Source organism: Schistocerca piceifrons, chromosome 4 (assembly GCF_021461385.2).
Source record: "Schistocerca piceifrons isolate TAMUIC-IGC-003096 chromosome 4, iqSchPice1.1, whole genome shotgun sequence".
NCBI classification, from domain to species: Eukaryota; Metazoa; Arthropoda; class Insecta; order Orthoptera; family Acrididae; genus Schistocerca; species Schistocerca piceifrons.
The window spans coordinates 35,288,761-35,309,733 of record NC_060141.1 but is presented as its reverse complement, the minus strand read 5'-3'; the positions used below and the strand labels follow the sequence as shown (position 1 = coordinate 35,309,733).

The 20,973-nt window shown below is 46.4% G+C and overlaps 1 protein-coding gene across 1 annotated transcript in view; it reads left to right on the top strand.

Moving 5' to 3' along the window:
• The window catches only part of LOC124795573, a gene marked incomplete at its 3' end in the record, with an annotated part of 358,941 nt that overhangs the window by 246,760 nt on the left and 91,208 nt on the right, over positions 1-20,973 (top strand). Inside the window, exons 18-22 of the mRNA XM_047259645.1 lie at positions 2,366-2,548; positions 9,748-10,128; positions 10,180-14,112; positions 14,266-14,424; positions 20,513-20,728. Of these exons, the coding sequence (XP_047115601.1) occupies positions 2,366-2,548; positions 9,748-10,128; positions 10,180-14,112; positions 14,266-14,424; positions 20,513-20,728 (4,872 nt within the window). The remainder of the gene's footprint in view (positions 1-2,365; positions 2,549-9,747; positions 10,129-10,179; positions 14,113-14,265; positions 14,425-20,512; positions 20,729-20,973) is intronic.

Below are 20,973 nucleotides of genomic sequence, written 5' to 3'. Positions count from 1 at the left end.
CCTAATAGCACCTATATGCATATCACCAATGAGATACTTACCGTGAGAGCGTTCGTTCTTCTTCTTCTTCCTCTGCGTCTTCTTCTTCTTTGAAGAAAGTACTTGACTCCCATTCCCTCCAGCCATGGTTTGTACACCACTGATTTACCGAACTTTAACATTTGCGAAGCATGTTCAGTCACCTTCTCCATTGCCAAAATTATACTTTACTCGACCTCTTCATCAATAAATCCTATGATGTTAATAAGAAGCTGTCCAGAAATACATTTTCCCCAATCACAACCCTTTTTGAACATGTCTTTGAAATAAAATGTCGCTGCACCAAGTGACAAGACCAGGATAGTTTCCGGCGTGGACAGGATTATAGTTTGGATTATAGCTTGCTATGTTGAGTAACGATAATCCTATACTACATGTCCTTCCTAAGAGTCAGCAGGCGCATTTTCTCTGGTGTTGCAGCAGATATTTGCAATGTGTACCTGGAGTCAACCCAAACAGGTGCTGCTCATAACATTTTTCATACGACGCCCAGGCCGACGGAGAGTGTTCATTTATTAGCTGTTGTCCACCACCGTAGCTGAGTGGACAGTACGCCAGCTTGTCATACTGGGGGACTCAGGTTCGATTCCTGACTTCGCTCAGGAACTGGGTGTTTGTGTCATCGTCCTCATCGACAGGCAAGTCACCGAAGTGACGTCACCTCAAACGACTTGCGGCAGGCATTCAGGTCTACCTGCCGGAAGGCCCTTGCCTCACGACATTTCACTTCATTTCCTATTACAAACAAATTTGATTTAAAAGTGGAATCTTATGTTCGAGCGATCCGAAATTAGTGTAGTCGATATGATTTTGGACGATCTGTATTAAAAGGGACAGTAAAACACGAAATATGATAAGTATTCCAGCCGTGACCTGTCCATGCTAGCTGCTGCGACCATGCAGCAGCTCTCCTCAGCTGGTGCTGGAGTACTGATCACTTTTCTCTCCCTTTTAATAACGATAGTCTGAACAAACATCACACTAGGCTAATTTCAGATTGGTCACAACATTCCACTTTAAAAATAACTTTCCTCATGATGAGAATCAAACCGATGCTTTCCTTCGACAATGGGTGGTGCACGAAAGAAGTGATGAGCAGGATTTGTTTCGGCCAACGTCAGTTGTTGTTGTTGTTGTAGTCTTCAGTCCTGAGACTGGTTTGATGCAGCTCTCCATGCTACTCTATCCTGTGCAATCTTCTTCATCTCCCAGTACCTACTGCAGCCTACATCCTTCTGAATCTGCTTAGTGTATTCATCTCTTGGTCTCCCTCTACGATTTTTACCCTCCACACTGCCCTCCAATGCTAAATTTGTGATCCCTTGATGCCTCAAAACATGTCCTACCAACCGATCCCTCCTTCTAGTCAAGTTGTGCCACAAACTTCTCTTCGCCCCAATCCTATTCAATACCTCCTCATTAGTTACGTGATCTACTCACCTTATCTTCAGCTTTCTTTGGTAGCACCACATTTCGAAAACTTCTATTCTCTTCTTGTCCAAACTAGTTATCGTCCATGTTTCACTTCCATTCATGGCTACACTCCATACAAATACTTTCAGAAACGACTTCCTGACACTTAAATCTATACCCGACGTTAACAAATTTCTCTTCGCCAGGAACGATTTCCTTGCCATTGCCAGTCTACATTTTACATCCTCTCTACTTCGACGATCATCAGTTATTTTACTCCCTAAATAGCAAAACTCCTTTACTACTTTAAGTGTCTCATTTCCTAATCTAATTCCCTCAGCATCACCCGATTTAATTTGACTACATTCCATTACCCTCGTTTTGCTTTTGTTGATGTTCATCTTATATCCTCCTTTCAAGACACTGTCCATTCCGTTCAACTGCTCTTCCAAGTCCTTTGCTGTCTCTGACAGAATTACAATGTCATCGGCAAACCTCAAAGTTTTTACTTCTTCTCCATGAATTTTAATACCTACTCCGAATTTTTCTTTTGTTTTCTTTACTGCTTGCTCAATATACAGATTGACAACGTCAGTTATAGCTTGCAAAATCGAGTGCAGATATGTGTCGAAACGCCAGAGAGACTGCGCATGACGCCTCTTAGGAGAGACAGCCGATATAGCCATGTCATACGTGCCCAGACAAACACTAGTAAGAAGATTTTATAAGTCAATGAAACAGGTAGCCGATAATGAGAATGCGCTTCCTCTTGGCACTGTAGAAACGCTACATAAATAACTCGTCCAGTATTGTTATTGTTGTTGTTTCGCTGTGCCTCAGTTTGTTCCCTGGCAGTTATTGCCAGTAGAGCAGACGAATGGAATGGCTAAGAGCGAGTTTGTGGTGTCTGCAGTCGGCAGAACCGGCGCAGGGCGGCGCCGTGTCGGATCGCCGCCTCTCGCAGGTGTCGGAGCAGCTGCAGCTGCAGCAGCTGCAACAGCAACAGCAGCAGGAGGCGGAGCCGTCGGCTGTGCTGCACGGCATCGCCCGCCCTGTGCTGGAACTGCAGCGCGGCCTCACCTTCCTGCAGCAGCAGGTACGGGAACAAAAAACATGGGCTCTACACGAGTAAACAGACTGACACTGCAGGAAGACCGTCACCGCATATTCCTACGTAACAGGTGTTCCTGCTCCATGTACTGATTTTATGTTGATCTTGGGCAGACTGTGGATAAATGTATCAGCTTGAGGTCGGGTCCCTCTACTGGAACGAACGAGTCGAAAGCTATAAACCGAACCCGTTTTTATACCTCTGACACTGGAATGCATGTTCCGGTACTGTTGTTGCTGACATTGTAGGGTGGGCAACATTCACACGAGGTAGTATGGACGAAAACAAGGAAAAATTTCCAGTACAACGGATCTCTAAAATGCATATCCTAAGAGCTATGAGCACTTGTTCAATAGAGGAAGATGAAAAAGTGCTCAGAACTTCGCTGGTACTTATTTTAGATACGAAGATAGTAACTGTTCTCGAGAGAACAGGTACCATTGATGACCATGCAACTTCTCTAGAATAAATGATAATTAATTAAAGCCCTCAGCTGCCAACAGGTGATGTTGATATACCTCCATGGGGACAGCTGAAAATGTGTGCCCCGCCAGCGACCAGAACCCGGGATCTCCCGCTTACATGGCAGACGCTCTATCCATCTAAGCCACCGACGACACAGATGAATAGCGCGACTGCAGAGACTTATCACTTGCACACTTCCCGTGAGACCCATACTCCCAACTGTCCACAATCTAAATACGTAATGTACCTAATAGATACGGGAAGCGTGCAAGGGATAAGTCGCTGCAGTCGCACTATTCATCTGTGTCCTCGGTGGCTCAGATGGACAGAGCATCTGCCACGTAAGCAGGCGATCCCGGGTTCAAGTCCCCATGGAGATATTTCAACAACACCTGTTGGCAGCTGAGGGCTTCAATTAATTATCATTTATTTTAGAGAAGTTGCATGGTCATCAATGGGGTTCAGTTAATTATCACTTATTTTAGAGCTCTTGTTTACTGGATATATTTTCCTTGTTTTGGCCCATACTATCACCTCTGAAGGTTGCCTTCCCTACAGTCTTAGCAAGAACGGTATCAGTAAAAGTGTTCCACAGTCAGAGGTTTGAGAACTGTTTTCGCCTACAACTTTCGACTCGTTCTTTTCCAGTACAGAGACCCTGCGATGGCCCACCCAGTTCTATCCTTATATGGATAAGTTTTCGGCTATAAATGACCGTGTTTGGCGATCGCAGTCGTAATTATAATGGGCGGACACTTGCGTCGATTAAGACATCAGTGTTGATGTCACTAATCGTTCTAAGCACTGGAGAGCTAAACTCTTACCACACACTCTTTCATTTTGAATAATTGGAACCGATATAGTAATTTTACAAGCAAACAAGGGGAAGGAGACCACACAATGTAAGTCATAACCACTTTGAAATAACGACATACTGTGCATATTGACAATATGGATCCTACACATGCATTACTTTCGTTACCGTGGCAAAATACACTCTCATCAGTATAAAATAAATCTACTTTTAACTTTTATGTAGAATAAATCTGTTTTAAACTTGAGACACTTTTGTGTAAAATAACACTGAAATGTTGAGTGAAAACATCATTGAAGATGCTTAGTTGCTGTTTAGGTGTTATTTATAACTTTTGCAGTTAATAAACATCCTACTTTAACATTATTGTTATACTTAATTGACCACTGACTGAAAATGAGTTTTTACAGTGATGTTCCCTGATAATTTTCAACGTGAAGAATTTTTCCACTGATAGGACTTCAATGCAACGTAAAAAAAATGACTGAAAATGGGTTTTTACAGAGATGTTCCATGATAATTTTCAACGTGAAGAATTTTTGAATTGATAGGACTTCAATGCAACGTAAAAAAACATTTGTTGAAACATAAATTTGGTTTGTCACACTCCATGATTCAGCAAAATCGTATGTTCTGAATACCACAGTAATAATCTTTTTTGTAGTAATGAAAATGTGCAGAGTACCTTTTGTTGTCTTCTTCTGCAATTGCTTTTATTATACTTGTCAATGTAATAAAATAGCTGGCACTTTGTACACAATCTGGTGCTTTGTCTAATATGGCAATAATAATTTTAAGCACTTTATATATGTCTACATATATCCAGCATGTTGTTGTTGTTGTTGTTGTTGTTGTTGTGGTCTTCAGTCCTGAGACTGGTCTGATGCAGCTCTCCATGCTACTCTATCCTGTGCAAGCTTCTTCATCTCCCAGTACCTACTGCAACCTACATCCTTCTGAATCTGCTTACTGTATTCATCTCTTGGCCTCCCTCTACGATTTTTACCCTCCACGCTGCCCTCCAGTACTAAATTGGTGATCCCTTGATGCCTCAGAACGTGTCCTACCAGCGTATCCCTTCTTCTAGTCAAGCTGTGCGACAAACTCCTCTTCTCCCCAATTCCCCATTAGTTATGTGATATACCCATCTAATCTTCAGCATTCTTCTGTAGCACCACATTTAGAAAGCTTCTATTCTCTTCTTGTCTAAACTATTTATCGTCCATGTTTCACTTCCATATGTGGCTACACTCCATACAAATACATTCAGAGACGGCTTCCTGACACTTAAAGCAATACTAGATGTTAACAAATTTCTCTTCTTCAGAAACGCTTTCCTTGCCATTGCCAGTCTACATTTTATATCCTCTCTACTTCGGCCATCATCAGTTATTTTGCTCCCCAAATGGTAAAACTCCTTCACTTCTTTAAGTGTCTCATTTCCTAATCTATTTCCCTCAGCATCACCTGACTTAATTCGACTACATTCCATTATCCTCGTTTTGCTTTTGTTGATGTTCATCTTATACCCTCATTTCAAGACACTGTCCATTCCGTTCAACTGCTCTTCCAAGTCCTTTGCTGTCTCTGACAGAATTACAATGTCATCGGCGAATCTTAAAGTTTTTATTTCTTCTACATGGATTTTAATGCCTACTCCGAACTTTTCTTTTGTTTCCTTTACTGCTTGATCAATGTACAGATTGAATAGTATCGGCGACAGGCTACAACCCTGTCTCACTCCCTTCCCAACCACTGCTACACTTTCATGTCCCTTAACTCTTATAACTGCCATCTGCTTTCTATACGATTTGAAAATTGCCTTTCGTTCCCTGTATTTTACCTCTGCCACCTTCAGAATTTGAAAGAGAGTATTCCAGACAACATTGTCAAAAGCTTTCTCTAAGTCTACAAATGCTAGAAACGTAGGTTTGCCTTTCCTTAATCTTTCTTCTAAGATAAGTCGTAGGGCCAGTATTGCCTCACGTGTTCTAACATTTCTACGGAATCCAAACTGATCTTCCCCGAGGACGGCTTCTACCAGTTTTTCCATTCGTCTGTAAAGAATTCGTGTTAGTATTTTGCAGCTGTGACTTATTAAGCTGATAGTTCGGTATTTTTCACATCTGTTAACACCTGCTTTCTTTGGGATTGGAATTATTATATTCTTCTTGAAGTCTGAGGGAATTTCACCTGTTTCATACATCTTGCTCACCAGATGGTAGAGTTTTGTCAGGACTGGCTCTCCTAAGGCCGTCAGTAGTTCTAATGGAATGTTGTATATTCCTGGGGCTTTCTTTCGGCTCAGGTCTTTCAGTGCTCTGTCAAACTCTTTACGCAGTATCGTATCTCCGATTTCATCTTCATCTACATCTTCTTCCATTTCCATAATATTGTTGTCCAGAACATGGACCCTGTATAGACCCTCTGTATACTCCAAAAATAGCTCTGAGCACTATGGGACTTAACAGCTAAGGTCATCAGTCCCCTAGAACTTAGAACTAATTAAACCTAACTAACCTAAGGACATCACACACATCCATGCCCGAGGCAGGACTCGAACATGCGACCGCTGCGGTCGCGCGGTTCCAGACTGAAGAGCCTAGAACCGCTCGGCCACTTCGGCCGGGCCTATATACTGCTTCCACCTTTCTGCTTTCCCTTCTTTCCTTAGAACTGGGTTTCCATCTGAGCTCTTGATATTCATACAAGTGGTTCACTTTTCTCCAAAGGTCTCTTTAATTTTCCTTTTAGGCAGTATCTATCTTACCCCTCGTGAGATAAGCCTCTACATCCTTACATTTGTCCTCTATCCATCCCTGCTTAGCCATTTTGCACTTCCTGTCGATATCATTTTTGAGACGTTTGCGTTCCTTTTTGCCTGCTTCATTTACTACATTTTTGTATTTTCTCCTTTCATCAATTAAATTCAGTATCTCTTTTGTTACCCAAAGATTTCTACTAGCCCTCGTCTTTTTACCTACTTGATCCTCTGCTGCCTTCACTATTTCATCCCTCAAAGCTACCCATTCTTCTTCTACTGTATTTCTTTCCCCCATTCCTGTCAATTGTTCCCTTACACTCTCCCTGAAACTCTCTACAACCTCTGGTTCTTTCAGTTTATCCAGGTCCCATCTCCTTAAATTCCCACCTTTTTGCAGTTTCTTCACTTTTAATCTACAGTTCATAACCAATAGATTGTGGTCAGAGTCCACATCTGCCCCTGGAAGTCTCTTACACTTTAAAACCTGGTTCCTGAATCTCTGTCTTATCATTATATAATCTATCTGAAACTTTCTAGTATCTCCAGGGTTCTTCCATGTATACAACCTTCTTTCATGATTCTTGAACCAAGTGTTAGTAGCTATGATTAAGTTATGCTCTGTGCGAAATTCTACCAGATGGCTTCCTCTTTCATTTCTTAGGCCTAATCCATATTCACCTACTACGTTTCCTTCTCTTCCTTTTCCCACTGTTGAATTCGAGTCCCCCATTACTACTAAATTTTCGTCTCCCTTCACTACCTGAATAATTTCGTTTATCTCATCAAGCATTTCATCAATTTTTTCAGCATCTGCAGGGTTAGTTGGCATACAAACTTGTACTACTGTAGCAGGCGTGGGCTTCGTGTCTATCTTGGCCACAGTAATGCGTTCGCTATGCTGTTTGTAGTAGCTTACCCGCACTCCTATTTTTTTATTCATTATTAAACCTACTCCTGCATTACCCCTATTTGATTTTGTATTTACAACCCTGTATTCACCTGACCAAAAGTCTTGTTCCCCCTGCCACGGAACATCACTAACTTCCACTATATCTAACTTTAACCTATCCATTTCCCTTTTTAAATTTTCTAACCTACTTGCCCGATTAAGGGATCTGACATTCCACGCTCCGATCCGTAGAACGCCAGTTTTCTTTCTCCTTATAACGATGTCCTCTTGAGCAGTCCCCGCCTGGAGATCCGAATGGGGGACTATTTTACCTCTGGAATATTTTACCCAAGAGGACACCATCATCATTTAATCATACAGTAAAGCTGCATGCCCTCGGGAAGAATTACGGCTGTAGTTTCCCCTTGCTTTCAGCCATTCACAGTACCAGCACAGCAAGGCCGTTTTGGTTAGTGTTACAAGGCCAGATCAGTCAATCATCCAGACTGTTGCCCCTGCAACTACTGAAAAGGCTGCTGCCCCTCTTCAGGAACCACATGTTTGTCTGGCCTCTCAACAGATATCCCTCCGTTGTGGTTGCACCTACGGTACGGCCATCTATATCGCTGAGGCACGCAAGCCTCCCCACCAACGGCAAGGTCCACGGTTCATAGGGGGGATATCCAGCTTATGATCTGAAAATATTGCTGATTAAATATCACAGTATGTGATACGGCCCCACTAAATATCTATTGAAATAACAACACTGTGATAAAGCTTGTTGCTTTTAAACACTAAACTTGTATTAACTCGTACAAGGTGACCGCAAATCATGACTTTTACAATACGTCCGTCACTATGCAAAATAGAATATCTTAGTGATGTTGAGCAACGCACTGCAGCCGCTGACAAGATTTTGCTACTGATGGATGGTTTAGCAGCTTTTACACAGTGGCTTCCAAGTTGTAATTCCCACCGTAATATTTGGCCAGTACAGTGGGTAATGCTGCAACATAATGTCTGCCTGCTTCACAGCAAACAATGACTTCCCACTGGCTCTTGTAATAACCCTGCCACTTCTTCTTGGTTGACAAATATCTGATTAATACTGTAGAACTATATGTAGCAATAATTCCCCGTCTGTCCGAGGCCGTTTAACAATGATTGTGCTCATTCTAATCAACACACAATACAATACGTGGGCATTGCATCACACGGTACTTCACAACAGAAATGGAAGTCGTTAAGCAAATAACTCGATCAGTTTTTGTTTGAGTTCTTCTTGTTCTTCCAATAGGCTTTCATTCTTTCCGAAAACGCTTGTTTGCGCTCATCCGATCACTTTTTTCTGTATTTTTTTTTCTTTTGGTTCCTCTGGTATAACTTCCGATTTGTCTACTTTGTGTCTGAAGATGTCTATAGAATGTCGGCTGGTCTTACGTTTGCATTATTTAGGTCCTTGCGAATTTCATCTACGCAAGGTGTGAAATTCTCAAGTGGAGGTAACATAATCTATTATTCTCTTCGCCAATCGATTTTCTGGTTGTCGGCTAAGATGGCCGAAGAATTTCATTCGCCTTTTCCTAACATCAATTTCGGCGTTTGAAAACTTATCTGTTGTTTTAATTGATTGTAGCCTATAACCGTTTTCTGCCTTGAATTTTCCTGATGATCTTTCTTCTTATCTGATGTCTTCAAGTTATTGTTTTCTGTTAAGGGTTAGTGTTTCATTATTATTATTATTGTTATTTCACAAGCTGCGACATCGTCACGAAAAAACAGTGACCCGTATATGTAATTAAATTCCTTTAATTTTCGTCTATGGTCACATTACCGGTTTCGGTCTATAATGGCCATCATCAGATCTGTTTCATAAAAACAAAGTCCTAATGTACTGCAGCCATAGTGGCATCGTCAAATGTTAAATGCGGAATCAGCACCAGCATCGTCAAATACATATAAATAACATCACATGTTTTCATGAAACAGATCTGATGATGGTCATTATAGACCGAAACCGGTAATCCGTTATCAAACAGTTTGTGACCATAGACGTAAATTAAAGGAAACTGATTATTATTATTATTATTATCATTGTCTGCATACATAATGACGCTTGTACAGAACCCTCAGAGCGCGAGGGTTTTTGTATAACAGGAACTGGTCGGTACCACTGGAAAATGTGAGGCACCGTAATTTACAGACGTTGTCTGTGGTATGAAGAAATGACACATGGAACTTTTCTGATGCAGGCCGTGCTGGAGGCTAGTGGTGACACTCGGCTGTTCGAGAACGCCGGCCGGTCAATCCTGTCGACGCTGGAGAGACCGTTCCAGGACCTGCAGCGGGGCATCGCGGCGCTGGAGGAGCAGGTGGGCGGCGAGGGCCCGTCCTCCGGCGTGCTGGGCGCGTCCATCCTGGAGGCGGTGCTGTCGCCGCTGCGCGAGCTGCAGAGCGGCATCGCGGAGGTGCAGCGGCAGGCCGCCACCGAGGCCGAGGAGGACGGCTTCGAGCCCGACGTCAAGCGCTACGCCGTGCTCAAGACGCTGTCGGGGCCGGTGGCCGAGCTGCAGCGCGCCGTCGTCGAGATCGGCGAGCGCTTCAGCGTGGAGGCGGCGGTGGCCGGGGGCGGCGCCGGCGTCGCCGCGGCGCTGCTGGAGGCGCTGGAGCGCTCCGTGGACCAGCTGACGCGCCGCGCCGTCTCCGTGTCCAAGCTGGCAGTGCTGCGCGGCAAGACCGTCTCGGAGACCGAGGGCCTCGCCGTGCTGGGCAACCTGGCGCCGCCGCTCGTCAAGCTGCAAAAGGAGGTCATCCGGGCGCAGAACGAGCTGCGGGCGCGGCCGCCGGAGGGCGGGGGCGGCAGCGAGGGCGGAGCGGAGGGCGCCGCCGAGCAGGCGGCCGCGTGGGGCGCCGTCGCCGTCAGGGCGCTGGCCAAGCCGCTGGCCGACTTCCGGAGGGGCCTGCTGGCGGTCGAGCGGCAGCTGGCGGCCGAGTCCGAGGAGGAGCCCATCCGCGAGGGCCAGATCGCCGCGGCGCTGCGGGCGCTGGCCGACCCCGTCGCCGACCTCATGAGGGGCATCGACGGGCTGCAGAAGGCCGAGGTGGGCCAGCCCAACCAGGAACTGATCCAGCCGTTCCAGGAGCTGCAGAGGGGCCTCACTCAGGTGCAACAGGTCGTGTTCGAAACGTCTCCCGAGCTCATACCGGCCTCCGGTGTCGTCAAGAAACTGACACTGTCGTTACAGGAGGTGACTAAAAAACTAACTGACGTAGACGCTGCAGTTGTAGGATCATTCACGCCTGAAACAGAACCGGCGTCCAAATTAACAGGCCTGGCTCAGCCGATGAAGCAATTAAAGAAGGGTCTGGTTCAGATAGCCCAAGCGACTAGCTTCTCTGCAGAAGACATCCCTGCCATTGCTACTCTCGTACAACCGCTGGTTCAACTCCAGAAGGGTCTCGAGAAGATGGAGAGGCAGTTGACTGCTGCTGCTCAGTCTGTCGACCCCACACCCGAAAAGAAACTCACCGCTATAATAGAGCCCATTAAGGAAATGCAGAAAGGAATCAGAGCTATTAAACGACAAGCTATCCTCGAACCCCAGTCTACAAATATGGAATGTCTCGAAAGCCTCGTCCAGCCCTTCGAAAATCTGAAGAGGCAACTGGAGGAAATAGAAAGAAAGAGACCTGAGTCGCCTGGTATAAGATTGCTGGACGAGGTGGTAAGCGCAGCAGAGGCGCTGCACGCCGGAATAGAGTCTATAGAGAAACACGCTGCTCTCCTAGATGCACGAGGCAAGAGCAAGCTGGAGGTCCTGAGTACCCTTCAGGAGCCACTAACGGAGCTGCGTACCCAGTTATCTGAGGTGGAACGCTGTAGTCTGGAAGGCTCTGGCAAAGACACTGTTACAGAAATTATAACAATTTCAGCTTTGAAGAAGCTTGCGGAACCACTGAAAGAAATGACGAAAGCGATAGAAAACATTGATCAGCGGCTTCATTATGGAACAGAAGAAGTTACTGAGAAAATGGACTTACCAGACATTAAAAACTTGGCGAGTCCAATCAGGGAATTACAACGAAGCCTTTCTGCTGTTCAGCAGCAAGCCATATTAGAATCTGGCGTAGCGCAGGATCTGACAGGACCGTCCATCCTAGAGAGTCTGTTTCAGCCACTGCAAAAACTTCAGAAGAGCTTGGTGACTGTCCAAGCTCGAACACAAGAGACTACCCAGCTGAAAAAGTCGAGCTCTGCCGTCATTCTGGAACTAGCACAATCTGTAGAATCGCTGAAGACTGAAATAGATACTCTGCAGAAGGTGAAAGTGACAAAAGTGAAGCCCGAAGTGCAGACCGGGACTGTAACAGTCCTAGAAGCACTAAAAAAACCTCTGGAGGAAATGCACAAATCTGTAGCGACCATTGAGGAGCAGATTGTAAAAGAAGCAGAGGCTAGGGGAATACAGTCTGAAGTGGCAGATCTGTCCGTATTGGAAGGATTTATCGAACCGATAAGGGCTCTAGAAGCAGAGTTGAAATCTATTGATAAGGCCGCATTAGAGGAAAAGTCCGCTGCCATCTCAGTGCTTGAGAAGTTGTCAGCTCCAGTGCAGGAGTTGCGGCGGACTTTCGAGGCAGCGGAGCAACTGGCGACTCAGGAGGCGGAACCAGTGTACGGCAAGGCGTGCATTTCTGCGCTGCAGATACTTTCAGAGCCCATTCGCAGCTTCGAGCAATCTCTTGCCGCCGTGGAAGAGCACCGGGAAGCGGCGGCGAGGACCACGCAGGTCAAGGAGCGCGTGAAGGTCATCTCCGACGTAGCCAAACAAGTGCGGCGTGTGCACCACGGCGCGGAGGCGCTCGAAAAGTGCGCGTCGGCGGAACCCAAAACGAAACTGAGGCGCAAGTCGGGCCTGGCTGCGCTGGGCACGCTCTGCGCACCACTCGAAGAAATTCTGACCGAACTTCAGTCAGCCGAGGCCAAGATAACTTCGCCTAAGGAGACAGTGTCCGAAGAGGCCTCCGTCCAGTCGCTGGAGAGCTTATCGCAGCCACTTGAGGCCTTCGAGAGCGCCGTCCAAACTGTGCAGCGGCTCATCTCCGATCCAAACAGTGCAGAAGCTGAGCGGAGTGCAGCAGTAACCGCTCTCGCGAGTGCTGTCAGTGAACTGCGGCAGGGCGTAGCCAAAGTTTACCAGCAGGCTGTGCTCGAATCGGGGGTCGGACCCGGAATGGACAAGTCCTCCGTCCTCGCGCCTCTAACGGCACCTCTGCACCGTCTTCAGAAGGCGCTCGCAGCGGTAGAAGAGCGAAAGATGCTGCGAGCCGTCAAGATCGAGCCGAGCGTCCATAAAGCCAGCATTCTAGTCCTGGAAACCATTTGCCATGCTGCTGAAGACCTCGCTCGAGCAGCCGACGTCCGAGAGGAGGCTAAAGCCACTGCACTTGCAGTACTGGCTGAGCCACTGCTGAAGCTCAAATCCAGTGCCGAGCAGGCAGAACAGCGGCTCGTAGAGTCCAGTGTAAAGGAGCTCCCACATCGGGCGACAGTCGACATACTACAAGGTGTAGCGCAGCCGCTGGAAACACTGGCTTTGGCCGTAGAGCAGGAGCAGCCGCTGGAAGAAGTGGCGGCATATCTAGAAAAAGTACAGCACGGAATAGCGACACTACAGCGTCAGTCCTCTGAAGAGGGCACAGCACCGGAGAAACGTATTCTGGCAGAAATGGCAGGACCGTTGAGAGAGCTTCAGCAGAAATTAGTGGTCCTGTCTGAGGAAGTAGCCAAGAAGGTTACGGTCAAAGAGGTACCGGTGCCAGAGACGCTCAAGGCCGTGCGTTCGCGTGTAGACGAAATAAAGAAGGACATCGCTCTTATAGAGAGAACGGGCGAAGAAATGACGGAAGCAGCTGCCAAGGAAACCTTAAATCAGGTGAAAGAGAACCTCGCACAGATACATGAGCAAGTCCTGCAAGAAGCAGAGGAGGAGAAGCTTGGTTCGGCTCCTGCTGGCACGTCAGTACTGGAAGCGTTGGCGACACCAGTGGAGGAACTGCAGAAAGGTGTAGCTATAATCGAGGAGCAGAAGATGCTGGAGACAGATATCGAAGCGAAAGTAGCTGCCATTCTCCAAACTCTTGCCGGGCCGGCGCAAGAGTTACAGCGAAGTTTGGAGCGAATAGAGCACCAGGTTCAGGCCCGAAGTGCCACCACTGAAGCGCTTCCGTCGTCCCAGCAGGCAGTGGTGTCTGAAGTAGATCGAGAAGGAACGAGTGCCGTCCTCGCTACAGCTGAGTCGAAGATTACGGGAGCCTGGGAAGAAGCCAAAACGACGTCTCCACTGGCGCCGTCGGCAGTGGCCGTCGAGTCCCGCGAGCAACAGTTAGAGAAGGCGTCCGTTACAGCGGTGCAGGCGCTGAGCGAACCCCTCCAGCAGATCCGCCAGGCTCTGGCGCAGGTGGAGGAATGGGCCGAGGAAGTGAGTGGCGAGTCGCGAGCGGTGCTCGCCGCGCTGTCGCGGCAGGTGTCTGAGCTGGAGAAGGGCGTCGCCGCCGTGGAGCAGCAGGTGGTGCTGGAGACGACGGCGCACGACGAGCAGGCGCAGCTGCGGCTGGTGAGCGCGCTGGCGCGGCCCGCCGCCGAGCTGCAGCGCAGCCTGGAGCAGCTGGAGGCGCTGGAGCAGCTGGAGCAGCTGGAGGCGCTGCCGCTGGAGGCGCGCCCGGCCGCCCTCTCCGGCGTCGCCGCCGCCATCGCTCGGCCCGTCCAGGAGGTCCAGAAGAGCGTCGCCGCCCTCGAGCAGAGCGTCGTCCTGCTGGAGAGCGTCGGAGAGCCAGAGGCCGTCAGGAAGAGGAGCCTCGAGTCGCTCAAGGCCGTCGTCACGCCGGTGGACGAGCTGCAGCGCAGCCTCACCCAGATACAAGAGGAGGTGAGGGGAGGAGCAGGGCGTGCCACTTGTCCAAACGTGTGATTCGTTTAACAAGGCATGTTTCGCGATGAAATCAGCCCATTACCAAGGTCGATGGAAAAAGGGAAACATCATTACTTGCCATTATTACACATGTAGCCTGTCTATATTGCCACCCAGTATTATGTACCTTAAAAGCGGTGGCTCGTTATTTTCAGGTTACTATTCCTTGCTGTAGGGGCTGTGATTTCTGGTATTTTGTCTAAACCAGCAAGGTAAAACAGAGGGCACTACTTCCACCATATCAAGTGGATTAAGTCCTCACGTACTCACACTGAGCCGTGAACACTTCCCAGTTTATCAGTGGGGAATAATTGGACATGATTATTGCTGTTATCAGTGGCATGCATGCAATGGCCATGCCGGAAGTTTATCAATGGGGAATAATTGGACATGATTATTAGTTTCACAAGCTGCGACATCGTCGCAAAAAAACACAGTGACCTGTATATGTAATAAGTTTCCTTTAATTTACGTCTATGGTCACAATCTTTTCTGTTTAACAGATTACCGGTTTCGGTCTTTAATTACCATCATCAGATCTCCAGCAAAAATGGGAAAAATGTAAATACACTCGCAAAGTGTATACAGCTTAAAAACAATACATAGAGCATATTGAAAAGTAGTACTGACAAAATTTACATTTGTGCGCATTAAATGTGAAGAGGCATACCTGTCTCATAAAAACAAAGTCCTAATGCACTGCAGCCATAGTGGCATAGTCAACTGTTAAATGCGGAATCAGCACCAGCATGGTCAAATACATATAAATCACATCACATGCACGAGTCGTGTTGTCAGTAGTACTGCTGTTTAAAACAAGCTGCCGTACAGTAGCCACAAGATGTTTGTGTAGTAAGTTGACCAAATGTCGCTAATGTCAGCGAAAATAAAAGGGTGATACAATAGTTAAACTCTGTAATAAGCTTATAACGTATAAAAAGTGTTACAGTAGTAAAAAGCAATAAAAAGAGGAACACAACAAAAGTAATATTGTTAAAAAGATGAAGAGTTAAAAAACAGTGGTTGACATATGCTCTAGTGCTAATATTCTAGGCAATGACAAAAAATGGTTCAAATGGCTCTGAGCACTATGGGACTTAACATCTGAGGTCATCAGTCCCCTAGAACTCAGAACTACTTAAACCTAACTAACCTAAGGACATCACACACATCCATGCCCGAGGCAGGATTCGAACCTGCGACCGTAGCAGTCGCGCGGTTCCGGACTGCGCGCCTATAACCGCTAGACCACCGCGGCCGGCTAGGCAATGACATAATTATTAAACACCGTTGAGATTGCACCGGGTAATATAAACAACATAAAACAAATCGCTAAAGGAGCCACAAATGAAAGGAAATATAGTTCTGCACATAACCAGCGCCCTCTGTTAGCGCTAACTCTAGAATTCCGTAGAGGCGGGAAGTAGTTGGAGGAACGTGACCGGCAGATCTGATGATGGTCATTAAGGACCGAAACCGGTAATCTGTTAAACAGAAAAGATTGTGACCATAGACGTGAATTAAAGGAAACTTATGATTAATACTGTTATCAGTGCCATGCGTGCAATGGTCGTGCCAGGCCCGCGATAGTGAATCTTTATCCTATTCTTAATGCTGCGAGACCAGCACGACCTTATAGCAGCCGTTATAGCGCTGCATTATTCTGTGACACTAGGGGTGATTTCACGTAATGAAAGCCAGAATGTACGATTAAAGGACTCATTTATTAAACAGTTGAAAATTGCACAATAATACATCCAAATGGGGGTGGGGAAGAAAGATTCGAGTTCAGCAGCCAGCCCCAACGTACGTTCATAACAAGCCACGATAGCAGGATAAAGGGAATTTTAGTAACGATCGCCGTATTATCAAAGGGGGTCCAATTTTCTAAAGGAAGGTGTTGCAGGCGTGCTGAAACGTCCCCTTTGAACAATTCTTACACGACTGTCCTTAAACTGACACACAATATTTTGTTAGCGCAACGCAATCTGACTTTCAAAATACCCTGCAAAAGAATGGCCCTGACTAACATTAAACTATACCTTTCACAAATCACTTACCTCACAAAAATCTTCGCTGCTCAAGCTACTGCAATACAGCGAGCGCCACAACTGCCAGCTAAATAAAAGATTCAAACTATGGAAGGCACTAACTACTGATAGGGATAGTTAGCAAATGAAAGATATTAATAGAGAACAAACAATGTATTTACCTTGATATCATCATATATAAATATAGCAGTTCATGACAAATTTCAAAACTCCGCCATCTCTCTCCCCACATCCACCACTGCTGGCGGCTCACCTCCAACTGCGCAACGCTACGCGCTGTTCACAGCCAGCTGCCTAACACTACAATGGCGAGTATTACAACAATGCAAAGCAGCCACAGACTGCACACAGCACAGCCAGTGATTTTCATACAGAGGTGGCGTTACCAATAAAAAACCCTAAACAGCCTACTTACATAGAGAAAACATAAACAGCCTACTTACATAGAGAAAACATAAACAGCCTACTTACAGTGCAACGACCACCACCAGGAACCAGCCAAAGACTAAGAAGGATGCTACTGTGTGTGAATCGTTAGGTAGCCTCCCGTACTAAAGGAATAAAACCCGGGAGACGCCAAACTGTTCACAATGACCTATAAGGTTCCCTCCGGGCCACAGGGCGCGAATCTACAGGGCACGCCGGCGCTCATGCTTACCGAATTTCATCTCCTGGAAGCGGCACCTCCGGTCTCCGGCACGGTCACACTAGAACTGCCCCACTGCCCCTTTGTCCACTATCCACCCGCGGAAAGCGGTTGGCGGCTACCCGCGAAAAACGGGCGCGCACCTGAACTAACCAATCATAGGGCCGGAATCTCACAGGGAGGCGACCTCGCGACGTTAAAATTGAGCAGAAATAGCGGTTACAAGGTTGGTAAGGCAGGTTGGGGAACTGAGAACAGGAGAAACTTTGGCCACTACTGAATGTTCAAATGACACCACGTGTTACCCTGGCGATCGGAAAAGGGATGGGAAACGGGAAGTCATCATGGCTGCTAGGAAGACTGCTGCCCTCGCCCATAAATAAAGAAAATTTCTAGCGCCAAGCTCCCCTGACAGATCAGCGTGAGACAAACTGTCAAAATCATCAAATAAATCAGGCAACCCATAGAAATTATTAATATTGCCTGAATTATTATTTTACCGAATACCAGAATACTGAGATTGGAAATATGAAACACGAGCACTGAATGGTGAGTGAAATGCATGTCTTTCAACCTTAAAATTAATATGCTGAAATGCACAGTCAACAATAACAACCAAGCAGCAAACATGCATCATCAAACATGTAAATGCCTCGATTACATCATGCTGTAACATTCATAGTCCTGGAGAGGTCTTACTGCCAATCACATGCCAAAACGTCACTCCAGAAGAAATGGGTAACATTTTTTTTTAAATGCCACTTTTTTTTGCACCTTTGTTATTCACGGAATCATAGAAACGTTCTTCCCACTTATATTCAAATACAATGTCATTCAAAATGCTTTAGACAGTAAGTGTTGTCAGTATTGCTGTTAGGTAATGTATTATTACATATATATGAAAACAGCAACTGAAAAAGTTTTTTTGTGCCATTTTCACGAATCTTGAATGTGTGAACCGTTAGTCACTCGCCCTGAAGTGCCGCCGTCGATGCCAGTCGCAGCTACCCTGATACATCCTCGTAAGTACGCAAGTCGTAGGGAAGTTGGAATGTGAAGTCAGTGTCTTTGATGTAAACTCGCAGGTAAAAATCTAACAGTGTCAAGTCAGGAGACTGTGGGGTCCCCGCCAGCAGCTGGAGACTGCCATCTGATGCACGACCGATTCACAGTCGCAGTAGCTCAGTATGCAAAGACTCATGGACATCGTTATAGAAGTGTACTATACCATCATCCTAATGACAAACGTAGTTATCACTGTCCTCCTGCAATTGCGACATGAACTGCGCAAAATGGCATCTCCGTTTGTCTGGCTCCTTTGTCTACAGCTTTCGTGGAATCATGATGATTAAGTGATGCCGCAAAATTCTAGTTGAATCTTGCTTTCATGAATGGTTCAATCTTGGACCACATTCCCTCCACACGAGCTAAAGTTAAATAGTCCTCTCGCATGCGACCAAACGCTTATCACGACAGCACATTAATAACGGCTTTAAATAACTGTATGTCTCATTATCTTGCCCAGAGGGGTTCAACAGTGCATTGCAAAATTATTGGCAAAAGTCACAAATACTTGCGGGAAAAAAACTTTGCTCAGCTCATAGGTTTTCATTAATTTCGACTATTTTCCTTAACAGACGTATTCTTACAGCTCTTAGACTACTCATCCTAAACGTTCTAAAGGTCTTGCATCAAGCAAATTAGTAATTAAGGAAAAAATAATTCATTACAATAGTAACAGTGAAGAGTGAAAGGAGTAATTTTTCATCACAGGGCTATTTCTCGAAAATGTTTTTAAGATGGTCACCTACAAAGTAAATATAGACTGCTGATGGCACACAAGTGCTGAAAATATTTAGGTGACACAATGAAGAGAAATTTTTGTTCTTCTGAAAGAGGCAAAGTGTTTTAACATTTTGTGGTAGCAGAAAAATGTTTGACAAACAGGGTCTCGAACACAGACCCTTGCCTTTCAGACCGAATACCTTTAGTGACTGTGCAGCCTAAGGATGACTCAAAGTGCATCCTCATAGCTTCACTTCGACCAGTTTGTCTCTTCTAATTCCCAAACTTACCGAAGCTTTCATACATGCAGGATTACTCTGAAGTACTTCTGGGCTCACAGAAGGCGACTGTGAAAAAACTACAACACATGTAGGGAAAAGTTGCATATCACTGAATAGATCATGTCAGCAAGTTTTGATTAGTAGTTCGCGCCATGGTGTAGTTTCACTAGGGGGAGGCGTATCAGAACATGTACAGAGATTATCCACCTCGCACTGTCACATCGAGATAGTTCGCAATTGGAGATAGGCAACCCAATGAACAGTTCTGCCACGCGGGATTAGCCGAGCGGTCTAGGGCGCTGCAGTCATGGACTGTGCAGCTGATCACGGCGGAGGTTCGAGCCCTCCCTCGGGCATAGTGTGTGTGTTTGTCCTTTGGATAATTTAGGTTAAGTAGTGTGTAAGCTTAGGGACTGATGACCTTAGAAGTTACGTCCCGTAAGATTTCATACACATTTGAACCATTTTTGAACAGATCTCCAAAGTCGGGTGCCGTACCTTCTCGTGTAATCCTGTCAGTGACAGGCCGGCCGCGGTGGTCTCGCGGTTCTAGGCGCGCAGTCCGGAACCGCGCGACTGCTACGGTCGCAGGTTCGAATCCTGCCTCGGGCATGTATGTGTGTGATGTCCTTAGGTTAGTTAGGTTTAAGTAGTTCTAAGTTCTAGGGGACTGATAACCACAGCAGTTGAGTCCCATAGTGCTCCGAGCCATTTTTTTTTTGTCAGTGACAGCAGTCAATTACATATACTAACTGACGTTTGCCATGTCACAAATGGTGCCATGTACTAGGCATCTGTAATGCAAATTAAAAATTAGAAGAGATACTCTCTCCACTGATATGTGTCTGTTTTGTGAAGTCTTGTAGTTTTCGTGTAATTGTGTTCTGGAAGCCTGGAGAGACTTATGAATAACACTGTACTTTTCTGGACTCACACGCATGGAAGAAACGATATTATGGAGAACGGCCTTTGTTGCAATTTGGGTATTGTTTCCTGCATGAATCGGTAATTTTGGAGCTAAGTGTATACCGCTTTGAAACTTCCTGGCAGATTAAAATTGTGTGTTAGACTGGGACTTCAGTTGTGCCTGGATAGGTCAGTTTGTTCGAGCATTGTCCATGGAAGATCAGGTTATGTGCACCTGCCCGCTCCGTCACACAGTTTCCGTCTACCTGGAAGTTTCTAAATTGCGCACTCACCACTGCAGAGTGAGAGATTGTCATTGTTCTGATATGACACCTAGACTAAGTCAGCTGTCTGTGTGTGTCTGGTGACACATGCAGGTGAAGCACGCACAGCAGGTGGAGTCCACCGGCGCTGGCCTGGAGATAGTGGAGTCGATGGCGGAGCCCCTGGCGCAACTGCAGCGCAACCTGGCGGCCCTGGAGCAGCGGGTCGTGGCGCAGGTGGTCGACCACGAGGAGCAGCGGTCGCTGCTGCAGGAGGTGGCGCAGCCGCTGCACGACCTGCAGGCTGCACTCGTCAGGATAGAGCAGAAGGCCGGTACCACAGACCACGGCAGGGGGGCCTCGTCCAGTGTGGGAGGGCGTGGCGTGCGCTGCAAGTCTGAGGCGCAGCTGCTTTCGGTAGCCTGTTGCGAGGGACTCAGCACAGTGATTGGCATCAAGTTTCATACTTTTTCTTGGGCGTTTAAACTGTCCATTTTTTTGGCAATTTCATAAACTGTTCATTAGTTCATTAAAATTTTGGACTGTTATTTGCTGTCACATTGATCCGGCATTGC